This window comes from Pelophylax lessonae (genome assembly GCF_965119305.1).
Source record: "Pelophylax lessonae genome assembly, chromosome: 5".
NCBI classification, from domain to species: Eukaryota; Metazoa; Chordata; class Amphibia; order Anura; family Ranidae; genus Pelophylax; species Pelophylax lessonae.
The window spans coordinates 135324829-135351019 of NC_138772.1; the positions used below are offsets into that span (position 1 = coordinate 135324829).

The 26191-nt window shown below is 46.4% G+C and overlaps 1 protein-coding gene across 3 annotated transcripts; it reads left to right on the forward strand.

The window, feature by feature from the left end:
- Positions 1 to 663: 663 nt before the first annotated feature.
- CBX3 (chromobox 3) lies at positions 664 to 25955 on the forward strand. Of its 3 annotated transcripts, XM_082259644.1 has the most exons (6): positions 689 to 815; positions 7413 to 7483; positions 8327 to 8466; positions 11836 to 12001; positions 17337 to 17431; positions 25381 to 25955. In XM_082259644.1, exons 2-6 carry the CDS (start codon positions 7460 to 7462, stop codon positions 25505 to 25507), a joined length of 552 nt encoding a protein of 183 aa, XP_082115770.1. In that variant the 5' UTR covers positions 689 to 815; positions 7413 to 7459; the 3' UTR covers positions 25508 to 25955. The 3 variants fall into 3 exon arrangements, with proteins under 3 accessions (XP_082115771.1, XP_082115770.1, XP_082115772.1); XM_082259645.1 differs by lacking the exon at positions 7413 to 7483 and having other exon boundaries at positions 664 to 815; XM_082259646.1 differs by lacking the exons at positions 689 to 815; positions 7413 to 7483 and adding an exon at positions 7688 to 7805.
- Positions 25956 to 26191: the final 236 nt, after the last annotated feature.

Here is a 26191-nt window from a genome sequence, read left to right on the forward strand (position 1 = left end):
CACTAAAACTAGAGGAAAGGCGGTTTAACCTTAAAGTGCGTAAGGGGGTCTTCACTGTAAGAGCAGTAAGAATGTGGAATTCTCTTCCACAAGCAGTCGTATCAGCAGGGAGCATCGATAATTTCAAAAAACTATTAGATGGACACCTTAAAGACCACAACATACAGGGGTATACAATGTACGGTTAAAAGCAAACACACACACTCACATCATAGGTTGAACTGGATGGACTGATGTATTTTTTCAACCTTACTAATTATGTAACTAAGGTGAATTGTGAACAGAGTGAATGTGAGGTGAATTGTGAACAGAGTGAATGTGTGGTGAATTGTGAACAGAGTGAGCGTGAGGTGAATTGTGAACAGAGTAGATTTGAGGCAATTGTGAATGTGAGATGAATTGCAGTGCCAATTCATCCCTTTAAACCAGGACACATTAGTTACACAGGTTCTGTGGCTGAATAAGGTGGTAAATAAACTCAGTGCCTTATGTGCAATATATTAGCCTCAGAACCTGTGTAATGAATGTGTCCTGGTTTAAAGGGATGAGGTGGCAACCCTAGTTACAAGGGTCACCAGGATGGTATCAGCGCCCCCCAGGCCTTATTGTGTGACATGGCCGGTGACTCCACCGCAGTGAAGGGGTTAAGATTGGCGCCAGTAAAATCCCCGCCAGAATGCGGGGAGAGCCCATTGTTCTCTCGCGTCACACGCCCCGCCCCCTCGCGCTCTCTGACGCTGTGAGTGGCGGATTGAGCCGAGTGTCGGTCAGAAGGGACGGCAGAGCGGCGGACGTTTCCTGGCTGAACCGGAGAGGTAATTACCGAGCTGTGTAAAGAGTGCGGGGAGAGGAGAGGTGATAAGGTGCGGCCCCCTCCGGTGTGTATGCACCGGAATGAGAGGCGCTTTCCGCGGTCTGGTGCCTTTCCTGTGTTGTATGGAGCGGGCGGGAAAGTGCAGCACACTGGAGGGGGGCGGCCTGTACACCGGGGTACGGCACACACCGGGCAGGGGGAGGCGTACCTGACAGAGCACGGCAAGTCCCAGCGGGCAGAGCCTAGCGGTGCATGCTGGGAGTTGTAGTTCTCAATGGTCGGTCCTGTCTGTGTAATGGGCCAGATGCGTTTTTTGGGGGGGGGGGGGGGGTGGTCGGTACTCAGTCGGTGTGATCAGCCCGGGTCGGGGAATTGTGCCAGACACCCCCTCCCCCCCCAAAGATGATCGGGGAAGGGGGATCGGCCATCTTGGGTAGATTTTGTTGATCGTTGTCTGCCCTGTGCGGTACATCGACTTCGTTCCACAATCTCTATTCACAGAAGTGTCAGCTCTTTGCATCTGAGTCCGGGGGGAGATCGGTCACATGGCTGGGAATGGAGGGCCGAACCCTGACCATACACATCCTAGGAGGAGCACAATACCCCCCCCCCCCCCTCCCCTCTAAAAAAAATACCCACTGATGTTTATGACCAGTGGATCAATGGATCTCTGCACTGACTACCCCCCCCCCCCCCCAGTGCAATCAATGGAGGTCTGAGTTACATTACATACCCTGCAATCGATAGAGGTCGGCACTAGGTGCTACCCCCCCCCCCCCCCCAAAAAAAAAAAAAAAAAAATATTGGAGATCTGTACTGAGTGCTCCCCCCCCAAGTGGGCTGTGCCAAGTGTTCCCCCCAGTGCAGTGTCCTGTATGCCCCCCCCCCCCCCAGGGGCTCATTCACACCTGGTACATTTGGACAGCCTAACACATGGATGTGGCAGTTTGTATTGTTTATAGTTGGCTCAGTTCTCAGCACTGTGTGCCTTCGCTCTGATACAGCCATGTGCCCTGAAAAATAAATGATTTTCAGCCACTGCATTTTTGGAAAGGGCCATGGACTTTTTACTGTAATTGGTTCTATAGAGGCTGCAAATGCATTTTATGCCTTTTAATTGGCCTTAGGGCTAGTTCACGCCACAAAAATTCACCCAGCTCTAGTCTGGATGCGTTTCTGCATGTGATTGGCACATTTTTATTTATATTGGTGCCTTTTGATGCCTTTCTGGGTGCATACCAGATGCCTTTTCAATCATACTGTGGACTGATGCATTTTTGGGCATCCCAGTATAGTTCTGTGTAGAAAAAATGCAGCATGTTCTGGAACTGCATGCGCTGGTGTGAGCTATGCCATTGAAAACCATCTAACCTTCTTTTTATGCATTTTGAATGCATAGAAGAAACATTGCTACGCACGTGGTGTCAACTAGCCCTCACAACAAAAACATCTTTTTAAAAAAGGCATAAATGCTTGTGTAAAAACGCAGAATGCACTGCAGAACTGTATGAAAAGCAAACTGCATATGTGTGAACAAGGCCTGAATGTAAATGATATAATTCACATTGTCCAGTTTGGCTCCATTAATGGAGATCTCTGTACACTCAGGTTATACATTGTATAGACTTCACACATCTCTTCATAATACAAGCATAGGAGGTCAGAGGGAATGTAGCCTGCAATCTGCTCCTCCTTTTCCAGAACTTTCCCTCCTGTAGGCTCAGTTCATAAAGCTGCAGCTTGAGGACCGAGCTCTTTATCTTCAGCCATGTGACTGCTGTCTTCAAATCTCATTGGACTCAGATGAACATGGGCTTTTATGAATGAAGATGTAGAAGTGTTGTGACTTTAGCCTTTAGCTGTGTATAGAATAGTATGTCCTGAGCATGCTGGGGGGGGGGGGGTTACTTTGTGTGAACTGTTTGTTTTGGGGCCACAGCAAATACTAACATAATTACTTCTAAAGTCCATAGCTTGTTTACTACTTATGTTGTATAGCGCACTTGTGTTGGAACCACATATATCTACCCCCCACTTTGACCGGCAATGGACTTTTTGTATAACTCAGAATGTAAAGGTTCTTTACTCTTTAAAGTTCATCTTTAGGCACACACTGGATCTAGCATACCCCCCACACTATAAATGCTTCCAGCAATATTTAATGGCTTTTTATTCTGACAAGGAATATTCTTTAGATGTCATCACACAGGGCTGCAGTGCTCTTCTGACTGCCAGGAGTAGAAAAGGGGCACCAGAAGTCACCAGATTCAGCACACCCATTGGCTAATTGGAAATGTAGGCATTGCTGTAATACACCATAAGTTGCTAAATACAGAACACCCATTGGCTAATTGGAAATGTAGGTAGTGCTGTGATACAGCATGTCCATGTGACTACAGACCTGAGTGGGGAGGACAACGCTGCACTGCAATCACAGCAGGCCATTCAGTGTTGTCAACCTGCAGAAGAAAGTGGAGGATTGGGAGAGGGGAACTCACAGCTATTTAGGCTAGGTTCACACCCAAGCGGCTCTGCGAGCCTTGTTTGCGCAGGCACAGCAGTCAAGTATTTTGAATGGGCTGCTGTGACTGTTTTATGCAGGGAAAGGTTCCTGCGGGTCTTAAAAATGCAGCCAGTGGGAAATTGCATGGTATGATTGTACCATGCGATTTCCCACATCTCAAAATGTGCTGCATTTTCAGATATGTGGAGGTGCCATAAAGAATAAATGGCAGCCCCGCGTGTCTGCACGCTGTCCTGCAGCCACCTGTATAAGTGTAAACCTAGCCTTACACATGGTTGACGGCTTCAGAATGTTTCAAGAATGATAATTAGATGTTTGTACTATTTGTGTTTTTTATTTAAACTGTTTTATTTGCTAGAACCGCTTAAATTTGTGTTGATTGACAAAAGTACCCTATTCTGAGCCTAGCTTTGTTTTCTAAGACCAGCCATATACCTAGCTTTATGTAGTGTACAGGTTAATGCAAAATTAAACCCTTAGAGTTTTTTTTAGCACTTTCAGCAGCTGATTTAAAGAAATTAAGGTAAGGATAGTTGTAGCTTGGCCCTGTGTAACTATGCATATACCATACCTGTGGGATCCCTCTGGAAGATGGAATTCCCAGTGATGGACAATGCTGCTCACACAGGTCAGCACGGGTGCCATTCTGAGAATGCATTTTCGCAATGAAGCAAAACATTCTGTGATTGGATGAGGTGGAGAGGCAGGGGTGGTCATGTCAAGCTTGTCTAATTGGAGAATGCCAAGCTTTCTCTTAAAGCAATACTTAAGGCTCACTTATTTGTTTCCAATAAAATAAAGGTCTATAGTTGCCCTGATGTGTGCCAAGGGTATTGCACAGAGCAGCCCCCTACCACCTCTTCTGGGTACCCTGCTGGCACTGAATCTCCTCTCCATGTGCCCCTGTTGCAAGCCACGTGCTATGGGGGCATCTGTGTGGGCATGCTTCTGAGCCAGGGTGTGTCCAAGCCCCCCCCCCCCCCCACCTCACAGGACTTGACTGACAGCAGGAGCCAATGGTTAGTGGAAAGGTTTTTGGCCTAATGCAGGCGATGCATTCAGGGTAAACATTTTGACTTTAGAACCAAGTTGAGGCTGGGCTCACACATGTCCGGCTGCAGGTTGGAGTCTGGTGCGTTTTGTGTTCACGGGCTTAGGTGCGATTCGGGGCTGAGTTTTCCCCCCTGAATCCGCACAGGACCCTTTTGAAAACCACACTGCTGCTGCCCCTGGATAGGTGAGAGTGGGTCACATTCACATGTCGTGTGAATTGGATGCGGACTAAAACGCATCCTATTAGCATTTGTGAACCCAGCCTAAGGACCGGTTCATACTAGAACAGGTGTCAATGTTAAAGTGGAGCTCCAGTCTGGGGAAAAGCAACTTGAGTCAGCAGCTACAAATACTGTAGCTGCTGACTTTTAATAGGACACTTACCTGTCCAGGGAGCCAGTGATGTTGGCACCCCAAGCCGATTCACCCATCGGCTTCGCATGCAGTGCCGACACTAAGTAAGGGAAGTCGGCAGTGAAGTCTTCAGGCTCAACAGCGTTTTCCTACTGCGTATGAGTCGTGCTGTGCTTTCTGAATGGTCCTGTCTCTGGGACACACTCAGGTCCCAGAAGGGGGTGGGTGGTTGAGAAGGGGCCGGACATCATGTGGAGATTGCTGTGATGTTATCAGAAAGTGGGAGCTGGTACCTGTCAAAAACGGGTACCCGCTCCTCCTCCCCCAAAAAAGTGGAACAAGTTGGTCTTCCCTTTTTGGGTGGAGCTCCACTTAAGTTAATGACAACCCCAAACGCAGGTTGCAAATGTAGTTCCTTTGCCTGCCCCCAGGTCGCATGGTGCAGAAGCACCATGCAATCTGGTTTCAATGTCTCTCCAAAAGGAGTGCATGCACTATATTTGCGGCACAGTGGGATGGGCACCCATTTAAAATGTGGTAAACAAAATTGCACCACACTGAACCACGTGTGACAAGTGCAGCACATCTCTTTGCCAATTCCTAGTGTGAACCGGCCCTAATGGTGTCCATGCTGAGTGGCTGACCACCTGTGTTCAAATTGCAGTAGGGCAGCTTGGCTGGCATGGAACCTGAAGCCTGGGTTCACACTATTGTGAAAACATGGTTCGCACTAAATTGCTGTGCAGATCATATTATGCCATGTCTGTGTGATACGAATTGGCTGAACATTCATCCCATTTGAATGAAAATGGTGCATGAACCCTTTTTTCTTTTTCCTGTACTGGAATTGGATTGCATGGGTGTTTACACCATGTGATCTGATTCCTGTGCAAATTCAGTTCCCACTGCGATCTGCGAGCAGATCTGGGGGTGTCATTAACTTTGTATTGACACCCGCAGTGGTTTGCAGAGGGCAGTGTGAACTGCCTGCAAGGAAGATGCAATGCTAGAATCGTTCTGGTTCCTGCATCGCAGTAGTGTGATCTCAGCCAGGAGCAAGTGGAGATGATGGAAGTTGTGGTTTCTAATTCACTGATTTCCATCTTCTAGTGGGTCCCCGCAGGTATAGATTGGTCAAAGCTGGGGAGATATATAATTGCATACTGAGTATGCAGCTTCTTTATATTTTATTCCTTGCCTGTTTTCCAGTTTACACTGGTGCCATGTCTGCTTCCTCACCTGGTTTCAGCGCGGCTCCTTTCTCATGCAGCAGCCTATGGAGCCCCCCCCCCCCCTCCTCCTCCTGCATGTGGGGAACTAGTCTCTACACTCAATAGGAACACAGCCCTTTATCGGTTAGGCACTCCTGACTTCTCCCTTTTTTCTCTTCCAACCTAGTAAGTAGACAGGCATCAGACTGCACTGTTGGCGCTTTCCTGTAAAGACTGGAAGTTCAGTAAAGCAGCACAGAGCAGGAGGCAGCAGCATTGAAATTTGCAAACTGTAAATGCTGGGGTATAATATTTACCCATTTTCTAGGGGTTGTTTATTTTAATGTGCTAAACTAAAAACTCTGAGGGTTTAATACTGGAAGCATTTTGACAGTCTGTTCTTGTTCCTGTTGCTTAATGTAAATTGGATATTAACCTTAATTGAATTAGTCACACATTACTTTTATAGGACCTGACAGTATATGGCTGGTGTAAGGAAGCTGCATGAGCTCCTGGACATAAAGGACAGGTTCACTTTGGATTTAAAAATTCCTGTACCCCCCCTTACATATTCTAAGCCAAACCCCTCCCTTATTTGAGTCCCTAGTAAAGCTTTCTGACAGCCTCTTAAACCTTGTCTGGTGCTGTCTGTGCAGGGATGTCCCATAGATTGGAGGTGGCCTGATGTCTGGTGGTGGGTACGGCCCATTCTCATCTATGGGAAGCTCTTTGCAGGCAGCATCAGGTGAGCTTTCTGCAGTGAAGGTGTAAATGTGTCAGAAGGCCATTGGAAGGGTGTGAGTGGTCACCCTGTGGTGGGTGGGATTATAGCTTGGAATGGCCGGGTTCATGCATGTGCTGCATTTTCGCCACAGCTTGGGTTTAGGTGTGTGGTGTTTATTTTTATTCTTGTTTTCCTGTGCGCTCCCATTGATGTCTATTAGACCATGCGTATGCATCAAAGATGCCGCATGCAGGGTTTTAATACAAGTTCATGAAAATGCTCACTCAAATAGACTTCAGTGGGAGCGTGCCCTATAATGCAGTGCACACATCACCCCGGCCTTGGACTGCTGGGGAGTTTGTATCCTAAAGTGAAACCTGCCCTTTAACACTATCCCCACCCAATTAGACTGGTTTATAGTGGTGTCTGGGCACTCCCCTGGCTTATTGGTGTTCCCCCTGAGATGAGCCAGTTGTGGGGATGCTTGTGCTCTCCTCCATGTTCACTATAAACATGCACGCAGGGCTAGGATGGCACATGGTGCATGTTTATGGAACCCTCTCATCCCATCCTCTGCACATAAACTGCAATCTGCCTGGGTAGCCGGGGATTCTTCTGTGATAAGCTGCCTCCTAATAAGATCTGTAGTAAATGAACCGTACATTTCCTAGCTGATGATGTGTATAAGATTAAAGCATTCATGTACTAAAGGTTTATGTATTTCATACACAGGACTACATAGTGCTGCAGAGCCATAAGGTCCCCAGATAGGTATTTAAATGCAGGACAGACTGGAGATGCAGGTAGTAATGTTACATTTTCTCATTGTATTAAGCTGTATAAGTGACATTTGGTCCAGGGAGCTGGGCGCTTGTTTCAGATGTTGTCTAGGCATGAATAGGAGCGCTCCGCCATTGCACAGCAGGCTCACTCACTGCCCGCCGGCGGCGCTCTTCCATCCCCTTGCCGCTTAGCTTTGTCCCGTCAACTCTTAAAGGGCGCATGCGCGGGGCGGTGCCACGCCACAGGGAGAGGCGGGGTCACACGTTTTCTGGCCTGGAGTATCAGAAGCTCTGTACATCACACCGGTGACCGCGGGAGCGCGCTCTAACCATTCGCTCTCCGGTAAGCCGGGCCGGCGGCTTCCCCCCCCCCCACTACACCCGCCGATAATACTTAAACGTTACCCCCCTGATCGGTGTGCGAAGCCAGCGCGGCAATACTAGAGATACAGAAACCCCCCTCCCTCCCCCTTCCCTTATCCCGCTCCCTGCATTGTATAACACCCCCCTCCCCCCCCGCACACTGCATCGGCTGCCCGGCTCAGTGCGGATAGATCCATGAGACCCCCCTATAGAGGGCATCCATGGTGGGCAACCCCCCACCTTATCCATCCCTCCCCACAGCTTTTATCAGCCGCCTTTGTTAATGGAACAAAGACTGAGACCTGAACGATCCCCCCCCCCCCATCCATCCATCCCTCTGTACACACTGCCAGGCTTGTCCTCTGAACCATGTACACCTATCTGTCTGGATGTTCTGTCCATTGTGTGTAATCTGACATTTCTGCTTATACGATTCTTGTTTTTCTGTAACTATTTGTGTACCAAGGGGAACTCTTTGATGAGTGTTTGTGTTTTATGCAGAAAATGGGGAAGAAGCAGAATGGAAAAGGCAAGAAGGTGGAGGAGGCCGAGCCTGAGGAGTTTGTAGTGGAAAAGGTTCTAGATAGACGCGTTGTCAACGGAAAGGTCGAATATTATCTCAAGTGGAAGGGATTCACGGAGTAAGATTTTCTATTTTCCTCTTCATTTGTAATGTTTGTATTTTATGTATAAAAGGTCTGAGCATTACATTCGTAGCCTAGTACCTCAGGTGTAAAAAAAAAAAAGGGCTGTTTTCTTTTTTATATTGGAAAAACGTTTTAGGCCTCTTGCACATGGGACACTTAAATTACTTTTTAGCATTCAGGCTTTCTTTAAACTGACGGAGTTTAGATCAGCAAAGTGGACGTATGGCATGTAAACGTACGCTGCATATAGATTAGTAAAAAAAAATACATCCTCAGTATTTTAGGTGCCAGTATATGCATACACCACCTTCCCTGGAATTTTTAAGCTAGAAGAATTTTTGCACTTTTTTTTTTTTTTTCTGCCAGTAATATCTGTTCATACATCAGTACTGTGTGCCGTGCCCTTAATCTTTTCCCGTTTTAGTTTGCCTGTTAGATACAAAGAATGTATTAGGCAACGTCCACTCTGGCAGGGAGGGAGCAGTGCAGTGTGTTCAGTGTAATGCACTTTGTTTTTTTTTTTTATTACATCCAAAAACAGAATCAAAGCTTACAAAATAGCAGAGGGTTGATATAATTTACCACTATCAGAGGTACTTGGCATGATCAGCTTGTTTTCATTGATTTAAATCTTTACCCCCCCAAAAAAAAAAAAAAGTTGCTTTAAAGGGTTAGCTGGAATTCTGTTACTCAAGTCCATCTAAGTCTGCTAGACTAGCACTACCCTCTCTACAGACTGACAATGCTGGTGTCTGCTTTACTATTTCATTCACACTGCAGACACCATAAGAAAGGAAGTGTTACTGCGCAAATCACCAAGTAAAATAAGGTGGGAAGGGGGATCTTAAAAAAAAAAAAAAATACAGCTACTACATCTAAGGGATTGATCTGCTGCAGTATATTCATTTTTTTTTTGTTAAGGAGTTTAATACAGCTTTGTGTCATGGCACAGCAGTTGTGTTGCTGTGTGGTGACATGTGGTGTCGTCCAGTGCTGAATAAAGTGGCCCTCTTGCATTTTTTTTTCCACAGTGCACATCACTCCAGCATTGTGGTGTGCACAGGGCACATAGAAAACGCATGTTTTGGGAAATATTTAAGTGTGAATGTGCTGTTTGGATTTGATCAGCTCTTATTTTCTATATCTATTTTTCCATACATAAAAAATTTAGTTGCCACATCAAATGTCAAGTCTGCATCTGGTTAAAATGGTTGTGACCATACAATGTTGTTGGCACTTTCGAACAGTAAGTATGCAGACACCACAACTGCCTTTGCATAATTCTAGAAAGGCTCTGTCTTACACTTTGTATGAGGTTAAGTTCTTTCATGTGACCAGGCATCTCTTCATGATGGTGTTTGTGGGAGATTACAGGATACTGTGCAGAAATACAATGTGCCGGTATTTCAGTGTGTGCAGCCTGAGGCAAGATGCAAGCTGTGCTTTGAACAGGGGGCGTGTTCAAGAGGCAGGTTGTGATTAGGAGGGGGTGTGCCAGTGGCAGACCTCATTGGTCAGAGGGCACGGTGGCCGAGCAAACTTCCCAATACAGGCATTCCGTGCTTCTGCACCGTGTCTTGTATCTTAAAGGGAGTTCCACCCAAAAATGGAACTTCAGCTTTAAGTCCTCCTGACCCCAACATGCCACATTTAGCATGTTCGTTTTTTTTTTTTTTTTTTTTTTGGTGGGGGGGGTTCCTAGATTTGACAAGTACCTTCTCCCACTTGCGCTCGAGCAGAAGTTCTTTTCCCCCGTCCCTGCAATTTTCTGGGACACGTCACGGGTCCCAAAAGATTGCCCGTCCACTTAGGGTGCACACCTGGCTGTGAAGCTGCAAGCGGTCACAGCCGGGTGCCCACACTAGAGATGCTGGCGCTGCGGGGAGAAGGAGAGAATCGAGGCTCCCGCCAGTCGCATCGCTGGACAGTGGGACAGGTGAGTGTGTTGATTAAAAGGCAGCTGCTACACTTTTTGTAGCTGTTGACTTTAAAAAACAAGATTGGGTGGAACTCCCTTCAACAGGCAGCCAAAGGATTAAAACTGATCATGCAGATACAGATCAGCTTCTGTGCTTTATGCGGTCAATTTAAAAAAAGGAGGAAAGTAACTGGCAGGATCAACTAAGTATTTTAGATTGAAGAAGTGCTTGAAAATTAGAGTTTAGGATTTAGAAAATGCACATGTGAGCGCACACATACAAAAACTTTATGGTAACATATCCTTTATGCATGCATTATTAAAAACGGAATTAAACTCTCCCATCCTAAACAGCCAAGGAAGCTGCAATTTTAGCCTGTTTGATTTGCTGTTGCCATAGTGCTGCACATGATCAGTTATGACACCCCCCCCCCCCCCCCCCCATTTGATGGCTGACATTTCGATTGCGAACAATTATTGAAGGCATAGCTTGAATGTAACTGTTTTAAAAAAATGTAGTCAGTGTTTTTAGTTCTGCTTTAAAAGCATGAATTATGCTTTTAATAATCAGGGCTTTAAAACGACCTAATGCAGTGTTTTTCATGCCTGTAGTACTGAAATTGTGAGTTCTGCGGAAAGTATGTTCTTAAAACCTTGGTAGCTTGTAAAACCTAAGCAATTATTTTTATGAGGAACAGTAAGCAAAGTTGTGTCCCTCTGCATGATACATAGGATGGGACTGGGTGAGTTGACAACTTGCTGGTTCCAGACTAATTGAGCTGTTAGAAATGGTGGTTGAAAAACCCAATGTGTGCTAGAATACTGGGCATAAGAGAACCATTTGGCAAAGGTGTAAGATCTTGGCCTGACATCAGTTCATATTGGCATTGACCTCAAACTAGCTTGCAACCAGTGCAATACTTACTGCCATGCTGTTAGGTTAGGCAGGATTAGCTGTTCTGGGAATGTCTGTAGAGCACCCCTCTCTTGGCCAGAGATGCTTTATGCTTCTCTGTATATTATAGCATCCTAGATTTTATCCTGAAAACGAATGTGGATTAGCTAGCCAACTGTCTGTTGGCTTTTTTTAGGTATGTTCACACGCCATGTGAGTGCAGTCCCACTGCATGGGCAAGGCGAATTGCCTTGTCGCTATGTGCCCGCTTCACACCACTGGGTTGCGGTAGTGTGCTAAAAAGTACTGCATGCAGTACACTTTTCAGTGCAGTGCAAGGCAATCTGTTGCCTCGCGCTGCTCGTCCCACAATTTAACTATATGGGATATCTCTGTGAAAGTTTGTTTAAAAACAAAAGTATGATGTGGCAAACTCAGGGGATAATTGCTGCACTAATCTCTGCACTGCACACGGCTAGTGTGAATGAGCCCTTAAAGTTTCACTTATGTTTTTATTGTACTGACATGCATTTTGTATTGATGTTTTAAGTGCAGACAACACATGGGAACCAGAAGAGAACTTGGATTGTCCAGAATTAATTGAAGCATTTCTCAACTCACAAAAGGCTGGCAAAGAAAAGGTGACAGATGGAAAAAGGAAGTCCATTTCAGACAGCGAGTCAGAGGAAAGCAAAGCAAAGAAAAAGCGAGAATCGGTATGATAATTATAGGGAACATGCTAAGGTGGCATTGTGAAAAATCAAAGGGGGGAAAAAAAAAACCACTAAGATGGTACAAAAACCTATTTTATCAGATGGCAGCATTAAACATGCCAAATATTGTATCCAATTTTTTTAAATGCCCAATAAGCCAACGATCTCCATCTGGATTTTTAATTGACTGCTCAGAGAATTTATTTAAAATGTAAAGTTTAGGTACCCACATCCTAAATTCACATAGCTAAGGGGGCAACGGGATTTTCTCGGTATTGTCATAAAACATTACAAAAACTGACAATATTTTGTGTACATACACTGCTGAAAACACTTTTTAACCCCTTGGAGCCTAAGCCATTTTCTGACATCTGTTAAAAGTTGAAATCAGTATTTTTTGCTAGAAAATTACTTAGAACCCCTATATAAAATGTATAAAAAGGAAAGGGGGGGGGGGGCATGGGGAGACCTCGACATGGACAGCACCGCAAGCCACCCAGGCCCCGTTCTCTAGGCACACATCAGGGACTTCCCCTTGTCTGATAGCCCGAAAATGTTCCAGTAACCCCATATCTTCTCATGACGCTCCCGTCTGTGCCGTAAGGGTGAGGTCCTCCATCCGGTTGATTTCCTCTATCCTACGAATGCAATCTTGAATAGTGGGGGCCCTAGTCGATTTCCAAAACATCGGAATGCAAGATTTAGTTGCACAGAGCACGTGAGGGAGGATTGACTTCTTACATTTGGAAATTGGCATGGTAGACAACTGTAGAAGATAAAAGTCTGGGGTGTCAGGAAGGTCGCAGTCCGTGAGCGCCTGCACATCTCTCCAGAAGGACCCAAGCTGCGGACACGACCACAAGATATGCAACATGGTTCCTACGTCCTCCCGACATCGCCAGCAGATCTGATGTGTCTGGAAAGAATTTGTGTAGGAGGGAAGGAACTCTATACCAACGAGCAAGGATTTTGTAATTCGTTTCTTGTAATTTCGTACAGGTCCAGATCTTTAGGGCTAGGGTACAGATCTTCAGCTGTTGAGCCAGGGTCAGATGCAGTAGCTAAGTTTTTTTGCCTAATTTGAAATGTTACGCTAAGCAAATGGATACCGAACATGTCATGCTTTAAAATTGCACACGCTACTGGAATGGCGACAAAATCTCCTTAGGTGACGCTTTAAAAATGAACAATTACTGGTTTAGAGTTGAAGGAGATACTGTGCTAGAATTATTGCTCTTAACGCCTCACATGTGTGGTTTGAACAAAGTTTACTTATGCGGGCATAAGTTGTGTATGAATTAGCTTCTGCGCACGAGCACAGAGGGACAGGGCGCTTTAAATTTGTTTACACTGTCCATTTAATTACCGTCTGCCTAATCACTATTTACGTCACTCGTTTAGTGCCGGTTCACATTTATGCGATGCGGGAACGCTCTGAATATACAGCGTGTTCCCGCATCGCATCCGCAGCACAAGCAGTTCACACTGCCATATGCGATACACTGGGGGTGTCAATTCAAAGTTAACGACACCCTCAGATCAGATCGCATATCACATAGCGATCTGAAAGTTCGCACAGAATCGTATCGCACTAGTGTGAACCACCATGCAATCATATTCTGCTGCGGACCAAAAGGGTCCTGTGCGTGCTTCCAGTGCAATTGTGGTACGAATTCAGCCATACAAACTGTATGGCTGAATCTTCACCGCACAGACATCGCATGTAATTCGGAGCGCACTGCTTCTAAAATTACATGCGATCTCTGTGATCGCATAAATGTGAACCAGCACTTAAAGCTAAATACTGGGGTTATGGCAGCAGATAGCTGCCATAACCCTGGTATTTTTTTTTAAACGGCGGTCGATTTTCAGATAAGGGTGGTCCCAGCCGCGGATTCGCCACAGGATCTCCCGTATGGTGCTGCGGAAGAGGCGGCCCTCCTGCCGCGTCCCAGCCGTTTCCCCACTTACCGGACCCGCCGGCAGCAGGGAAAACAATCCGGTGCAGGACCCTCTGAGACCGGAAGTCGAATTAGGGGCAAGATGGCCCTCACTCAACTATGGTCTTGGAGGACCAGAGCGACGTCAAACGTCGTTGCCTAGCAATCGGTTTAAAGGGCCGTTTTTTTTTTTTTTTTTTTTTTTTTTTTTGGTGTGTGTTTAGTTGTGAGGTCTTTTTGACCCCAGATCTCACAATAAAGAGGACCTTTTATGCCTATTTCTATTACAAGGGATGTTTACATTCCTTGTAATAGGAATAAAAATGATCACATATTTTTTTTTTTTAATGGGGGGGGGGGGGAGAATTAAAGCGCCCTGTCCCCGTTAGCTCGTGCGCAGAAGCGAACGCATACGCAAGTCTCGTCCACATATGTAAAACAGTGTTCAAACCCCACATGTGAGGTATCGCCGCGATCGTTGGAGTGAGAACAATAACTTGAGCCCTAGAGCTCCAGAGTACCAAAGTTTGTCGCCATTCCGCGAGCGTGCACAATTTTGAAGCATGACATGTTTGGTATCTATTTACTTGAAGTGATATAACATTGCTTCCAGGGTTTTACATTGGAGGCCTGATCTGAGCCAAATTCGGCTTTGTTTGGGGCTTTGGCCAGCTGGTTGCTCGGATCTCCTGGTGGGATGTGAGACCCGAGCAAGCTGCGGGAGGGGAGTCGTCCCCTCCCGCTCCTGATAATAACTAAGCGGCTGTTGAGCCACATTGGTTGTCATTACAAGAAAGCTGACTGTGAGCTCTGAACCACTATCGGGGTGATGCTTCTAGCTGCAGGTGTCACCCGGCTACAACCCCCCTGAAGCCGAGACCGCATATTAGCGTTCCTTTGTCATGAAGGGGTTTATCAGCCTATATCAGATCAATTGTACTCCTGGGATATTATGGTCAGTTAAGTAGCATGGAGGAGATTCCAGGAGAAAGGCAGTTCCTCTAGGGCAGTGGTTCTCAAATCCGGTCCTCGGGACCCACCAACAGGCCAGGTTTGCAAGATAACTAAATTACATCACAGGTGATCTCATTTGCTTCTCAGTGATTGCAGTATTCTAGTCTGCATCCCCCAAGGTAATACTTAAAATCTGGCCTGTTAGTGGGTCCCGAGGACCGGATTTGAGAACCACTGCTCTAGGGGAGCTGGACAGGGCCATAGAAGAACCTTAACCCATCAGCAGGCTTGGTATCTGCTCCTTTGTGCAAGGAGGAACAGGATGAGCACTGCCTGAGACCTACAAAATGACCTCCAGCAGGCCACTGTTGTGATGTCTGATCAAACAATCAAACAGACTTTGAGGTTGGCCTGTGGGCCCTGTGCTCACTGTGCGGCACAGTGGAGCTCGATTGGCATTTGCCATTGAACACCAGGATTGGCAGATCCACCACTGGCGCCCTGTGCCTTTTCATTGATGAGAACAAGTTCACCCTGAGCACATGTGACAGACGTGAAAGGGTCTGGAGAATCAATGGGGAATGTTATGCTGCCTGTAACATCATTCAGCATGACCGATTTGGTGGTGGGTCAGTGATGGTCAGTCAGTTCCTGGAGGATGAAGGATTTGATAGTATTGAATGGCCCCTACACTCACCTGGCCTAAATCCAATAGAACACCTGTTTCGGTCCATCCGATGCCTCCAGGTTGCACCTCAGGAGCTCAGTAATGCCCTAGTCCAGATCCGGGAGGAAATACCCCAGGACAGCATCTGTTGTCTCATTAAGGGCATGCCCTGACTTTGTCAGGCTTGCAAGCAAGCACATGGGGGCCATACAAATTACCGAGCACTATTTTGAGTTGCTGCAATGAATTTTCAGCAAAATGGACTAGCCATCTGTATCATTTTTTTCACTTTAATTTTTGGGGTGTCTTGGAATTTAGCCCTCTATAGGTTGATCTATTTTCATTTCCATCAGACGATGTGGCATCCTTTTTGTTCCGACTACATTACCCCATACATTTCAGTATAGATATCAGCATGATTTTTCTTTTTCCTCATTGAGATCTGATGTGTTTTTTAAGTGTTCCTTTAATTTTTTTGTGCAGTTTACAAAACAGTATAAACACCATATAGACGTGTGGGTTTTTTTTTTCTCTGCTCTTCACTACACCCCCAGGGTTAGGATCCCTTCTACATGGGAGATTAAGTGTAGGCCATCATACTCGAAGTTTTGCAGTTGCCTGCTTTTTCAGGAGAAAAACAGAGGGAGCAGGACACTATAATAAATTCTATAACATAATATCAAAGGTAATACGATATATTTTTCTTTTGAGACCATGTATATATTTTTATTGTGGCCTGCTGTTTCTCCTGAAGAAGCAGGTGGACCGTGAAACAAGTCACGTTTTTGATTTCCTAGACTTATCTCCCTTGGAGTAATTTCCCAGTTAGAAAGGATCCTAACCCTGGGGGTGGAGTTAACATCAAGATGGATAGAAAAAAACTAGCCTGTCTAGTGCATTAATACATTTTTAAACTTTATGTACACAATAAAATATTGTCCATTTTAATCTTGTCAGACGGTACAGAGAAAAATCTTGTTGTCCCACTTTTGCTGCCCTTAGCCATTACAAACCCACTACAATTTGAAAATTAAGAAAATGGTTCCTTGGTGCCCTAATCTGCGTGTCATGACTTCTGATTTACATCAGGGCAGCTGCTAAGGCCAGTTTTTTTTTTTGTTTTTTTTTTTTTTTCCTTTATAGCCAGCGCTTTTTGCCTATAATAGCCCTGAGTAAGTACGGAGGCATAGTTGCCAAGAAGGCCAGTTCTACATAAAGTGAGTTGGCAAGAGCTGTGGTCCTGTAGTTCAGTGTGTAGTTTGAAACGCAACAGACTAATTTTAACAGCTTTTTGTTTATCAAATTATTGTGGAAATATGGGTCTTACTGATAAAGCAATTGTCTAATCTATAGAGTCCTTTTTTAGTAAGTCATATTCCTGAGTAGAAGCCAATATACTAGAAACCTTGTAGAGGTTAACATTGCTTGAATTACAAACTGTTAAATTGAGCAGACGCTGTATGTTCAGGGGAAAAGTATACGGGTTACTTAATGGTCTTCCACAGCTCCTACTTGCCTGCACAGCCACATGAGATGTGTGGGCAAGGGGTGCTTGACATTTTATTTTTTGGATGGCAGCTCTTGCTGCTTTGTCAACACAAAGTGCTGTCACGTGAGGGTCCTGACCTGGAAGCTGCAAAAGGCTTTGTTAGGTCTCTGACGGTGTTGCTTCTCGTCTTGTGTCCAGATTGTATTGAAAAGTGTCTAAAGGCAACCTTGTGAAAGGTTTTTCTGTTGAGTTCTGTCATGTTTGTTAACCAGATAATTTTTGTTTCAGGTTGATAAACCTCGAGGCTTTTCAAGAGGCTTGGAACCCGAGAGGATAATTGGAGCTACAGACAGCAGTGGAGAGCTGATGTTTCTTATGAAATGGTGAGATGGATTAGATTTTTATTTTTAAATCAGCCTGGGGGGGAAAAAAAATTAAGTCGGCAAGCCTTGAGGCTTCACAGCTGGTTTCCTACTGCGCACTGCTGCGCTTTCTCAATAGTCCTGTCTTCTGGGGGACACGGGTCCCAGAAGGTGGGGGAGGAGGGGCTAGACATGACTAATCGATGTGCGGCGATCTTATCAGGAATGCCGCCGCTACAAAAAGGTCCAAAAGGGAGGGTGTGGACAAGCTGAGCTTCCCCTTATGGGTGGAGCTCTGCTTTAAAAATTTTCAGCCATTCACATGCCCTAGAATAAAGGGGTAGTAGGTATGAGGCCCCCTTGCAGCAAATTGAATAGTGTACAAGGCAAGTAAAGGTGCCTCCTTTTATTATCCTGTTCTCTATAGGTGGAGCAGGTATTTGCGTTAAAAATTGCCAGTAGTTTTGATGTATAAACCTTAATCCCCCAACATAGTGTCTGTAGAATATTTGTAAGTAGGCTGCAGCGGTGTATGTATGGATTAAAAAAAATCTCCGGATTTGACAGATCGGACATGTCTCCGCTGACATCCGATGCCCCATAGAGATGCATGGGGTATCCGTTCAGATCCGCCTGAAAAACTGACAGGCGGATCTGAACGGATACCCCATGCATCTCTATGGGGCATCAGATGTCAGCGGAGACATGTCCGATCTGTCAAATCCGGACGGATAGAAATCCTAATTTCCCATCCGTCTGGTGGATCTGATGAGAACGGACAGGTGGTCTGTTCTCATCCGATTCCCCCATAGAGGAGAGTGGGGATCTGACAGCTCTGTCTCCGCACACAGAGCAGAGATGGAGCTGTCATCCGCCTGCTCAGCGGGGGATCGGCGGATCGATCCCCTGCTGAGCAGCACGGCTCCGTCGACTTAACGGAGCCGTGTGAAAGGGGCCTTAAGCTGCTTTATTTCTTGGTAATGGATGAAGAAATGCATACGCAGGAAAACTGTGCCATCCTAAATCTCCACTTTCAGTCTCTGAAAAGCTCCTGTGGATTTAGCTTGTTTACTAGTATGGACTAGTAGGATTACAATGCAAAGGCTTTCAATACCCTTCATGAAAACCAGTATTAACTCCAATAAAGTTAAAAATGTGTATACAGAGGCTTCTATATGCTGGGTTGGTGGAATGCTTGCACTGCTGGTGACCTTTAAGCAAAATGTTTGGGCTATTGCTGGGTTAAATTGGTTCTAAAGCCAAGACCTTTTTTCTTTTGTTAATTGACGGACACCGCTCCTCATCTTCTTGACCGTTGGGTTATGCTGCCCCCTACAGGAGTAGAACACTAGGCAGGAAAAAGCTTAACTACACTTATGGGGCAGTCCCAGGGGGTATACTCCCACTCTCAGTTATAGGCATTGTTTGTTTTTTTTTTTTTTGTTTTTTTATCTGCCTAGTCGGGAGTAAGGAGCTAGTTCCTTGCTAGGATCTTTGGTCCTGGCAATTTTTTTTTTTTTCCCTTTTCTAAATGTAATTTTTTTTTTTTTTTTCTTTGTTTCGAGATTTTCACTTTTCACATGATCAAAATATCAACTGCCAGACTGGATAATCTAGAACCAGAGGGGCCCCCCCAGTCTGGCAAGCGCCACGCTAGGTTGGCTGCGACATAGCCCCACTGGACGGGGGCTGGCCTGCGAGTTAGTCTTTCGAGGGCGCATACGACCTGGTCTCGGTCCCAGCGTTTCTCTTGGGGCCTCATCCCCCCCGCCCCCCCCCCCCCCCCCCCCCAAGGAGCGGTGGTCTGTCAGGAGCGGCACTCGCCCTTTTCCTGAAATGGTAAGTAGCTGCCCCCTTCTAACCCCGGAGGATTTTGGGGTGGAAGTTGGCCCCTCCCTAGTACGGTCGGACCCCCGGGTTCCCCTCCTTCCCATGCAGCGTCCCCCCCCCCCCCCTTTCTTGGTGGTCCTCTGTGGACTTGTTACCCCCAATCTGCCCACACCCTCCCCATACCTTTATTTGGGTAGGCCTAAGGTTTTGAGCTGTGGGGGGGGGGGGGGGGGGGGTGGAGCGTGCTGCCGGCGATCGGACAATCAACCTTTGGGAGGGGACTGTACTTAGTGACTGCTCCTGCCAGGGCCCCCTGCCTGCTGGGATCCTGCCGGGATCGTGTTCTGTGCTCCTGGGGTCGCCCCCGGGAGCCGCTTTTTTTTTTTTATTTATTTATTTTTTTTTTGGGCCTTTTGTGCTGTGGATCGCAACCATGTTTGTGTAGCCTCGTTGGCCATTTTATTGTGCTTTTCTCATTTGAGAATAGCGGCAGGCTGGTGATTTCTGCAGTGGGATGCTCTCCTCATCCCCCTAGTGCTAAATCCTGGATCTTTCTTTTCCTGATTGCCGTAAGGTGTGCTGTAAGTGCCTGATCGGTGGTGGTAAGGGGTGTGTGTGTGTTTTTTTTTTTTTTTTTTTTTTTTTTTTTTTTTCTTTCCCTTTCTGCTATAGCTGTGGTAGTGCTCTGTGCTGGATTCTGTGATACCGCCAGCGCGGTGGGGGGTGTCTCTACCAGTGCTGCACACTATTTTTGTGTGGGGCCTCCTCTAATGGATTCCCTGGAGCACATTTCCCCACCTGATCCCCTCTCAGAGGCTGCCGGGTCCCACCCACCAATCCCTGACTGCACTGACGGTCCTGGAGTCCCTAGTGTCCAAGGAGGATTTGGTCCTGGAGAAAAAGGGCTAACTAAAAGCATCCCCTGCTTTCATCTGTCATCAGATCCTGAATCTGATTTGGCTGCCGCGGATGCGAGTTATTCTTCTGGGTCTGCTTGCTCAGATAGTGAGGATGAATCCTCTGCTCTTCCAGCCACGCATGATTAGGCGCTGGTGGATGCGCTGATTGTGTCAGTGCGTGAAACTTAAAAGGTGGAGAATGCAGCTGATGCTGCGTTGGAGGCACCTCACCCCTTTGGCACCCACAGGCCCTCCAAGGCGGCAAGGCTGTTTCCCTTACCGCTTACTTTGATAATATTGTCACTAAACAGTGGGGTTGTCCAATACACACTTTTGCGGTTCCTAAGCGTTCTGTGATGCAGTATCCTTATGAGGTTTCCCTGCTTAACCACTTAAGAAATCACACTAATTAAACCCGACAGGGCACACCTGTGAAGTGAAAACCATTTCAGGTGACTACCTGAAGTGTCACTGTACAATTTTCATAGTCATGAGAAAAATTTTTTATTTTACCTTATTTTTTCACCCCCCCCCCCCCCCTCCATCTTCTCCCCCAATTATGAAACAGGTACACCCTGTTGGGAGGAAGTGTCGTATGACGTAGCTCCGATCCTCCAAGGCCATAGTCGACTAGACTAGATTATTTTCCCCCGCTACCGGCGGCTCGGGTAAGCTGGGACGACCCGGAAGGGGGGGGGGGGCACTTCTCCCGCCACCCCATAAAAGTGAATCTGCCCCTGGGGCCAGTTTCCTGTGAAAGAGGCCTGCCCTGTTAAAAAAAAAAAAAGAGAATTTGATCGGTATTTAACACCAAAGTAGCGATGTAAAACTGCGGCGGGCAGTCACTAAGTGGTTAAAAAGTGGAGTCCCGGGCCTTATAAGATACGGCTGATAGGTCGGAGGCTCTGACCTGCCATATGTTCACTGTGGCTGGTTCAGCACTTAGGCCGGTATTTACTATTGCCGGTGTCACAAACTGACTGAGCGGGCTAAACTTTTACGTCGGGACCAGGAGGGGGAACAGCTTCCCCTGCCTTTGCAGACCTGGCGGATCAATTGGTCTAGGGGCTACAGTTTGTGATGCCTCTCTGGATGTGGCTCCCTTTGATTTCCAGACTGTCTGTCTCAGCAGTGGTCCTTTGGCGTATTATCTGGCTGAAATGCTGGTCTGCGGATCAGATTTCTAAGAATGCCTTTCCTGATATCCCATTTGTGGGTGATCGCCTGTTTGGAGCTTCCTTGGATGAGGTCATTAAGGGCCTCATGGGGGAGGGGGTACTCTCCTTTCGCAGGCTTCCAAGGGCAAGGAGCCCCATGGGGGGGGGGGGGGCAGCATTCTCAGCTTATAGGAGCCTTTTTCATCCCTCAGGGTCTCAAGACAAGGAATCTAAGCCCTTTGGAGCCTCCACTGGAGCTTCCATGAGGACCTGGTCTGGCAAGTCGCGAGCAGGCTCTTTCAGACCTGTGGACAAGGCTTCATCTGCATTCATCCGTATCTGGGGTGGGGGACTGCTTCGCTGGTTTCCAGATCCGAGAACCTCCCTGGTAACAGACAAGTGGGTCCACAAAGTCATTCCTTCCAGCTACAAGATTGAGTTTCGGTCTCATCCTCTGGAAAGGTTCCTCCCTTCCAGCCTGCGCTTCTCCCCAGACCGCTTATGGGGTCTCTTTGGTGCTGTGCAAAACTTGTTACTCCATGGGGTGATTGTCCTGGTTCCGACTTCGGAATGTTTTCAGGGGTTTTTTTCAAAACTATTTACATTTCCCAAGAAGGAAGGCAAGGTGCGTCAAATCTTGGACCTCAAGGCGCTTTGTGTGGGTACAGAAGTTCCGACTGGAGTCCATTCGCTCAGTAGTGGCATCCATACATCAGGGGATTTTCTCGCTTCTATCAACATCAAGGACACCTACCTTCTTTCACATTCCAATATGTTCCGGTCACCAGCGCTTCCTCCGCTTTGCCGTTGGCATATCAGTTTGTGGCGTTACCCTTTTGTAAAGACCAGAGTGTTGGCCCGGTACTAGCATTGTTGGGTCAGCAGGTGATCGTGGTACTGGGGTACTTGGATCTTCTGTGAGCAAAGTATCTGGCTGCTCTGATGGACAACTTGGAGATTACTCATTCAGAAGTCTGCTCTGGTTCCAACCATGAGACTGTACTATCTTGATCTGACTCTGCCTCAGCCAGAATGTTTATTCCTCTGGGAAAAACTCCAGAAATTGCAGGAGGCAGTCCAGCTTCTGTTGTCCAGCAGACGGTCATCCCTCTGGGCTTGCATGCAGGTGCTGGGCCTGATGGTGTCTACCTTCGAGATGGTTCGGTTTGCACAGTTCCACAAGAGATCTCTGCAAAGAGATCCTGATGAAATGGGACAATCCTCAGTCTCTAGGCAATCTGATCATGTTGAGCTGGGGTTCAAGAGGGTCCCTGATCTGGTGGCTTTGTTCTCCGGCACCTCAAAAGGGAAAATCCTTTCTCCCCTGTACTGGACAGTTGTCACCACGAATGCCAGTCCGGGTGGGGTGGTGTCCTTGGCACAGATTGTGCTCAGGGGGTCTGAACTCTTCCAGAATCAAGACTGCTGATCAGTGTACTGGAACTCTGAGTGATCAGACTTTGTCTGGATTGTTGGGACAGTTCGCCTTCAGGGGTATCTGGTACGCATTAAATCGGGAAACGCCGTGGCCTGTGTCAATTGCCATGGGAGCACAAGAAGTGCCCTGGCGGCTTGGGAGGTAGTTGTTATTCTAAGTTGGGTAGAACCATTCCAGCCCTCTCCTGTACACATTCCAGGTGTGCAAAATTGGCATGCGGATTATCAGACGACAGGCATTGGACCAGGAGGGGAATGGTCACTTCATCCGGAGGGGTTTCATCAGTTGTCTCTGGGGAGCTACTCCCGAGGTAGACATGTTGGCCTCAACAAGGACCCAGTATCGTCTGATTTCTGCCAAGACTCTTGCGAAGGGTCGAGGCAGAAAGGATTCCCGGTCATTCTAGTGGTTCCAGACTGGCCTTGCTGGTCTTGGTATGGTACAGTAGTAGTTGCCAGTGCTCCTTGGGAAGATATGATGTCCAAGTGCCAATCTTCCATCCTGCTTTACAGTCGATGGCTGTTGAAAGCTAGGTGTTGAAGGATGGAGATTTTGTCTGAATCAGTGGGATCTACACTGTTAAAGGCTAGAAAATCTACCTCTAGGAAGAGATACCATACTTGGAAGACGTACATTGCGTGGTGAGCCTCTTGGGGTTCACCCTCTCTTTTTCAGTGGCTCGGATATTGGCTTTCCTCCAGCACTTGGTCTTGAGTACCATCAAGTGCCAGGTTTTTGTTCAATGTTCGCTGGCCACACATTCCTTGGTGTGTGTATACCCTTATCCAGGGAGTTTGACACTTGGCTCCTCTAGTGTGGTCTCCATTGCTGCTGTGGGACCTCAGTTTGGTGCTGCCTGTTCTTCAGAAGCCTCCCTTTGAAAGTCTTCAGGAGGTTCCCCTGGTTAAGTTGTCCCAGAAGATGGACTTTTTGGTGGCTATTATTTCTGCACGCAGGGTGTCGGAGCTGGTGGTGTCCACCTTACCTGGTGGTTCTTTGTCCCTGTCCATCGTTCATTCAGATGGAAATCAGACGACCTTTGGAAGGAAGACATTGTGTTGCCTTCCCTATGGCCTAGGTCTAAACATCCAAAGGAAATTGCCTTGCATTCCCTTGATGTGGTCTGGGCAATCAGGGTGTACCTGGCAGCTACGGAGGCTTTTTGGCAGTCACTCACTATTTGCACTCGGATGGACCTCAAAGGGTTGGCTGCTTCCTCTGCAACCATTTCCAGATGGCTCAGACAGGTGGGGATTCAGGCTTATTCAATTAAGGGTCAGGTTCCTCCTTTCCCTGCTGAAGTTCACTCTACTCAAGTAGTGCATCCTGGGCCTTCGTCGGGTATCAGGGTTACAGGCTTGCAAGGCGACCACCTGGTCGTCTGTGCACACTTTCACAAAGCTTTATAAGGTGGATGTGGTGGCATCTGTGGATGCTTGTTTTGCAGGCAGCTGTTTAGAGGACCTGGTCCTCTTTGAGGGTGTAGTGTTTTATTTATTTTTCTTCCCAGGTTCCTCCAAGTTTTTGGTTGAGCTCCATGTTACCTGGTTGGCTACTGCAGTGTTTCTCAACTCCGGTCCTCAGGGCACACTAACAGACCAGATTTTAAGTATTACCTTGGGGAGATGCAGACTAGAATACTGCAATCACTGAGCAGCAAATATCACCTGTGATGTATTTTCTTGCAAACCTGGCATGTTGGTGTGCCCTGAGGACCGAAGTTGAAACACTGGGCTACTGTGTAGCCTTGGGGAATTTTTTCTTGCTGTTCCTACCCCTCATGTTTGACACTGCTCTTGGGATGTCCCAATGGCCAAGACTGAGGAGCGGTCAGTCAATGAACTAAAGAAATGGGATTTTTGACTTACCGTCAAATCATTGACAGACACAGCACCCACCCCTCTGTGGAGTTGTTGTTCTGACACTGCTTGTAACAAAACTGAATGCCTATAGCTGAGAGTGGGAGTATACTCCCTGGGACTGTCCCATAGGCCTAGTCAAGCTTTTTCCTGCCTAGTGTCCTACATCTCTAGGGGGCAGCATAACCTAACCTAACGGTCAAGAAGATGAGCGGTCAATGAAAATCAGAAACTGGAAAATCCAATTTTTTTTTTTTTTTTTTATGCATTAAAGTTAAAGTACAAAAAATGTTTAGTAGTTGTATTACCCCCTATATACTCACCTGAGTTTGATCTTGATCCAATGCTACGCTAATCTGTCCTCTCCTCACGAGATACAGGCAGTAGCAGGAGTCAATTGCTCCTGCTGTCAATCAAATCCTGAGAGGGTGTGAGGCTGAGTGAGCTATGCGGTGTCGAGCTATAGATGCACACGGCCTGGCTCAGGAGCAAGTCTTTAGGTGTGCCCCATAGCAAGCAGCTTTCTATAGAGATACAGGAGGGGCCAAGAGTGCCAGCAGGGAACTTTAGAAGAGGTTTTGACTGCTCTGTGTAGTAACTGTGCTGCACAGAGTAGGTAAGTATTAATGGTAACTACATTTTTTTTTTTTTTTTTTTTTTTTACCTTTAAAAAAAAGTGCTTTATTGGCAGGATTGGACTTGACCATTGATTTAGTACTGGGGATCTGCATAGTCTTTTAACTTAGAATTTGTTGCTTTTTAGACTGAACTCTCAATTATTTTACAGGAAAGACTCTGATGAAGCAGATTTGGTTCCAGCAAAAGAAGCCAATGTGAAATGTCCGCAAGTTGTAATTGCTTTTTATGAAGAGAGGTTAACATGGCACTCCTGTCCAGAGGATGAAGCGCAATAGAACTATTGCAGTTGTAGGTTTTTTGTTGTCGTTTTTTTTTTTTTTTTTTTTTTTTTTTTTAAATTGACTTTTGGCCACTTGAATTTACTTATGGTTATGTGTTTAGTATTTTTCTGATAAACCACACCAGTAATTCGGCTGAATGTGGCCCCACAATGTATATGGTCTATAGAGCTTTTGATACATATGTATTGCTCTAGACTTTTTATAAATCTGTACAACTGAAGTCTGAGCATCTAATGCAAACTTGCAATCGTTTTGTAGCCTTCGAAAGATGTGCATGTTAATGCTTTATTCCCATTACCATAGGCTATTAGTACCAGATTCTGCTTCGATGTAAGAAATCTGGAGAACTTTGTAGTATGTGGAATGTTTCCTGACTGTATATTGTTTACTTCAATGTAAATACTGGTGAGCAGTGTTCAATAAATAGTTTTATATTCTCAAATGTCTGTCTGAGTTTTATCATGAACATGTTAAAGGGTTTGCCTTCTCTTTCTATTGCATCCAAAGGGGCCCAGTATGTTGAATCCTTGGGCAGTGTAAAGGCATTCTTCCATAAAATGACCTACTTTCTATGCATGAAGGTAAAAAACTTTGTCTCCAGGTGCCTTCTCTAATACTGAAACCTAATCTCTATCCAGTTATGTGCACGAGAGCCGAGGCTCTCCTGGGTCTCTCTCT

Bases quoted from the DNA above. Each gene is read 5' to 3' on its own strand.
- CBX3 (XM_082259644.1), top strand. From the start codon at position 7,460: ATGCAGGACAGACTGGAGATGCAG. The intron at 8,467-11,835 runs GTAAGATTTTCT...TGATGTTTTAAG, and splicing joins AAGTGGAAGGGATTCACGGA to TGCAGACAACACATGGGAAC. The intron at 12,002-17,336 runs GTATGATAATTA...TTTTTGTTTCAG, and splicing joins CAAAGAAAAAGCGAGAATCG to GTTGATAAACCTCGAGGCTT.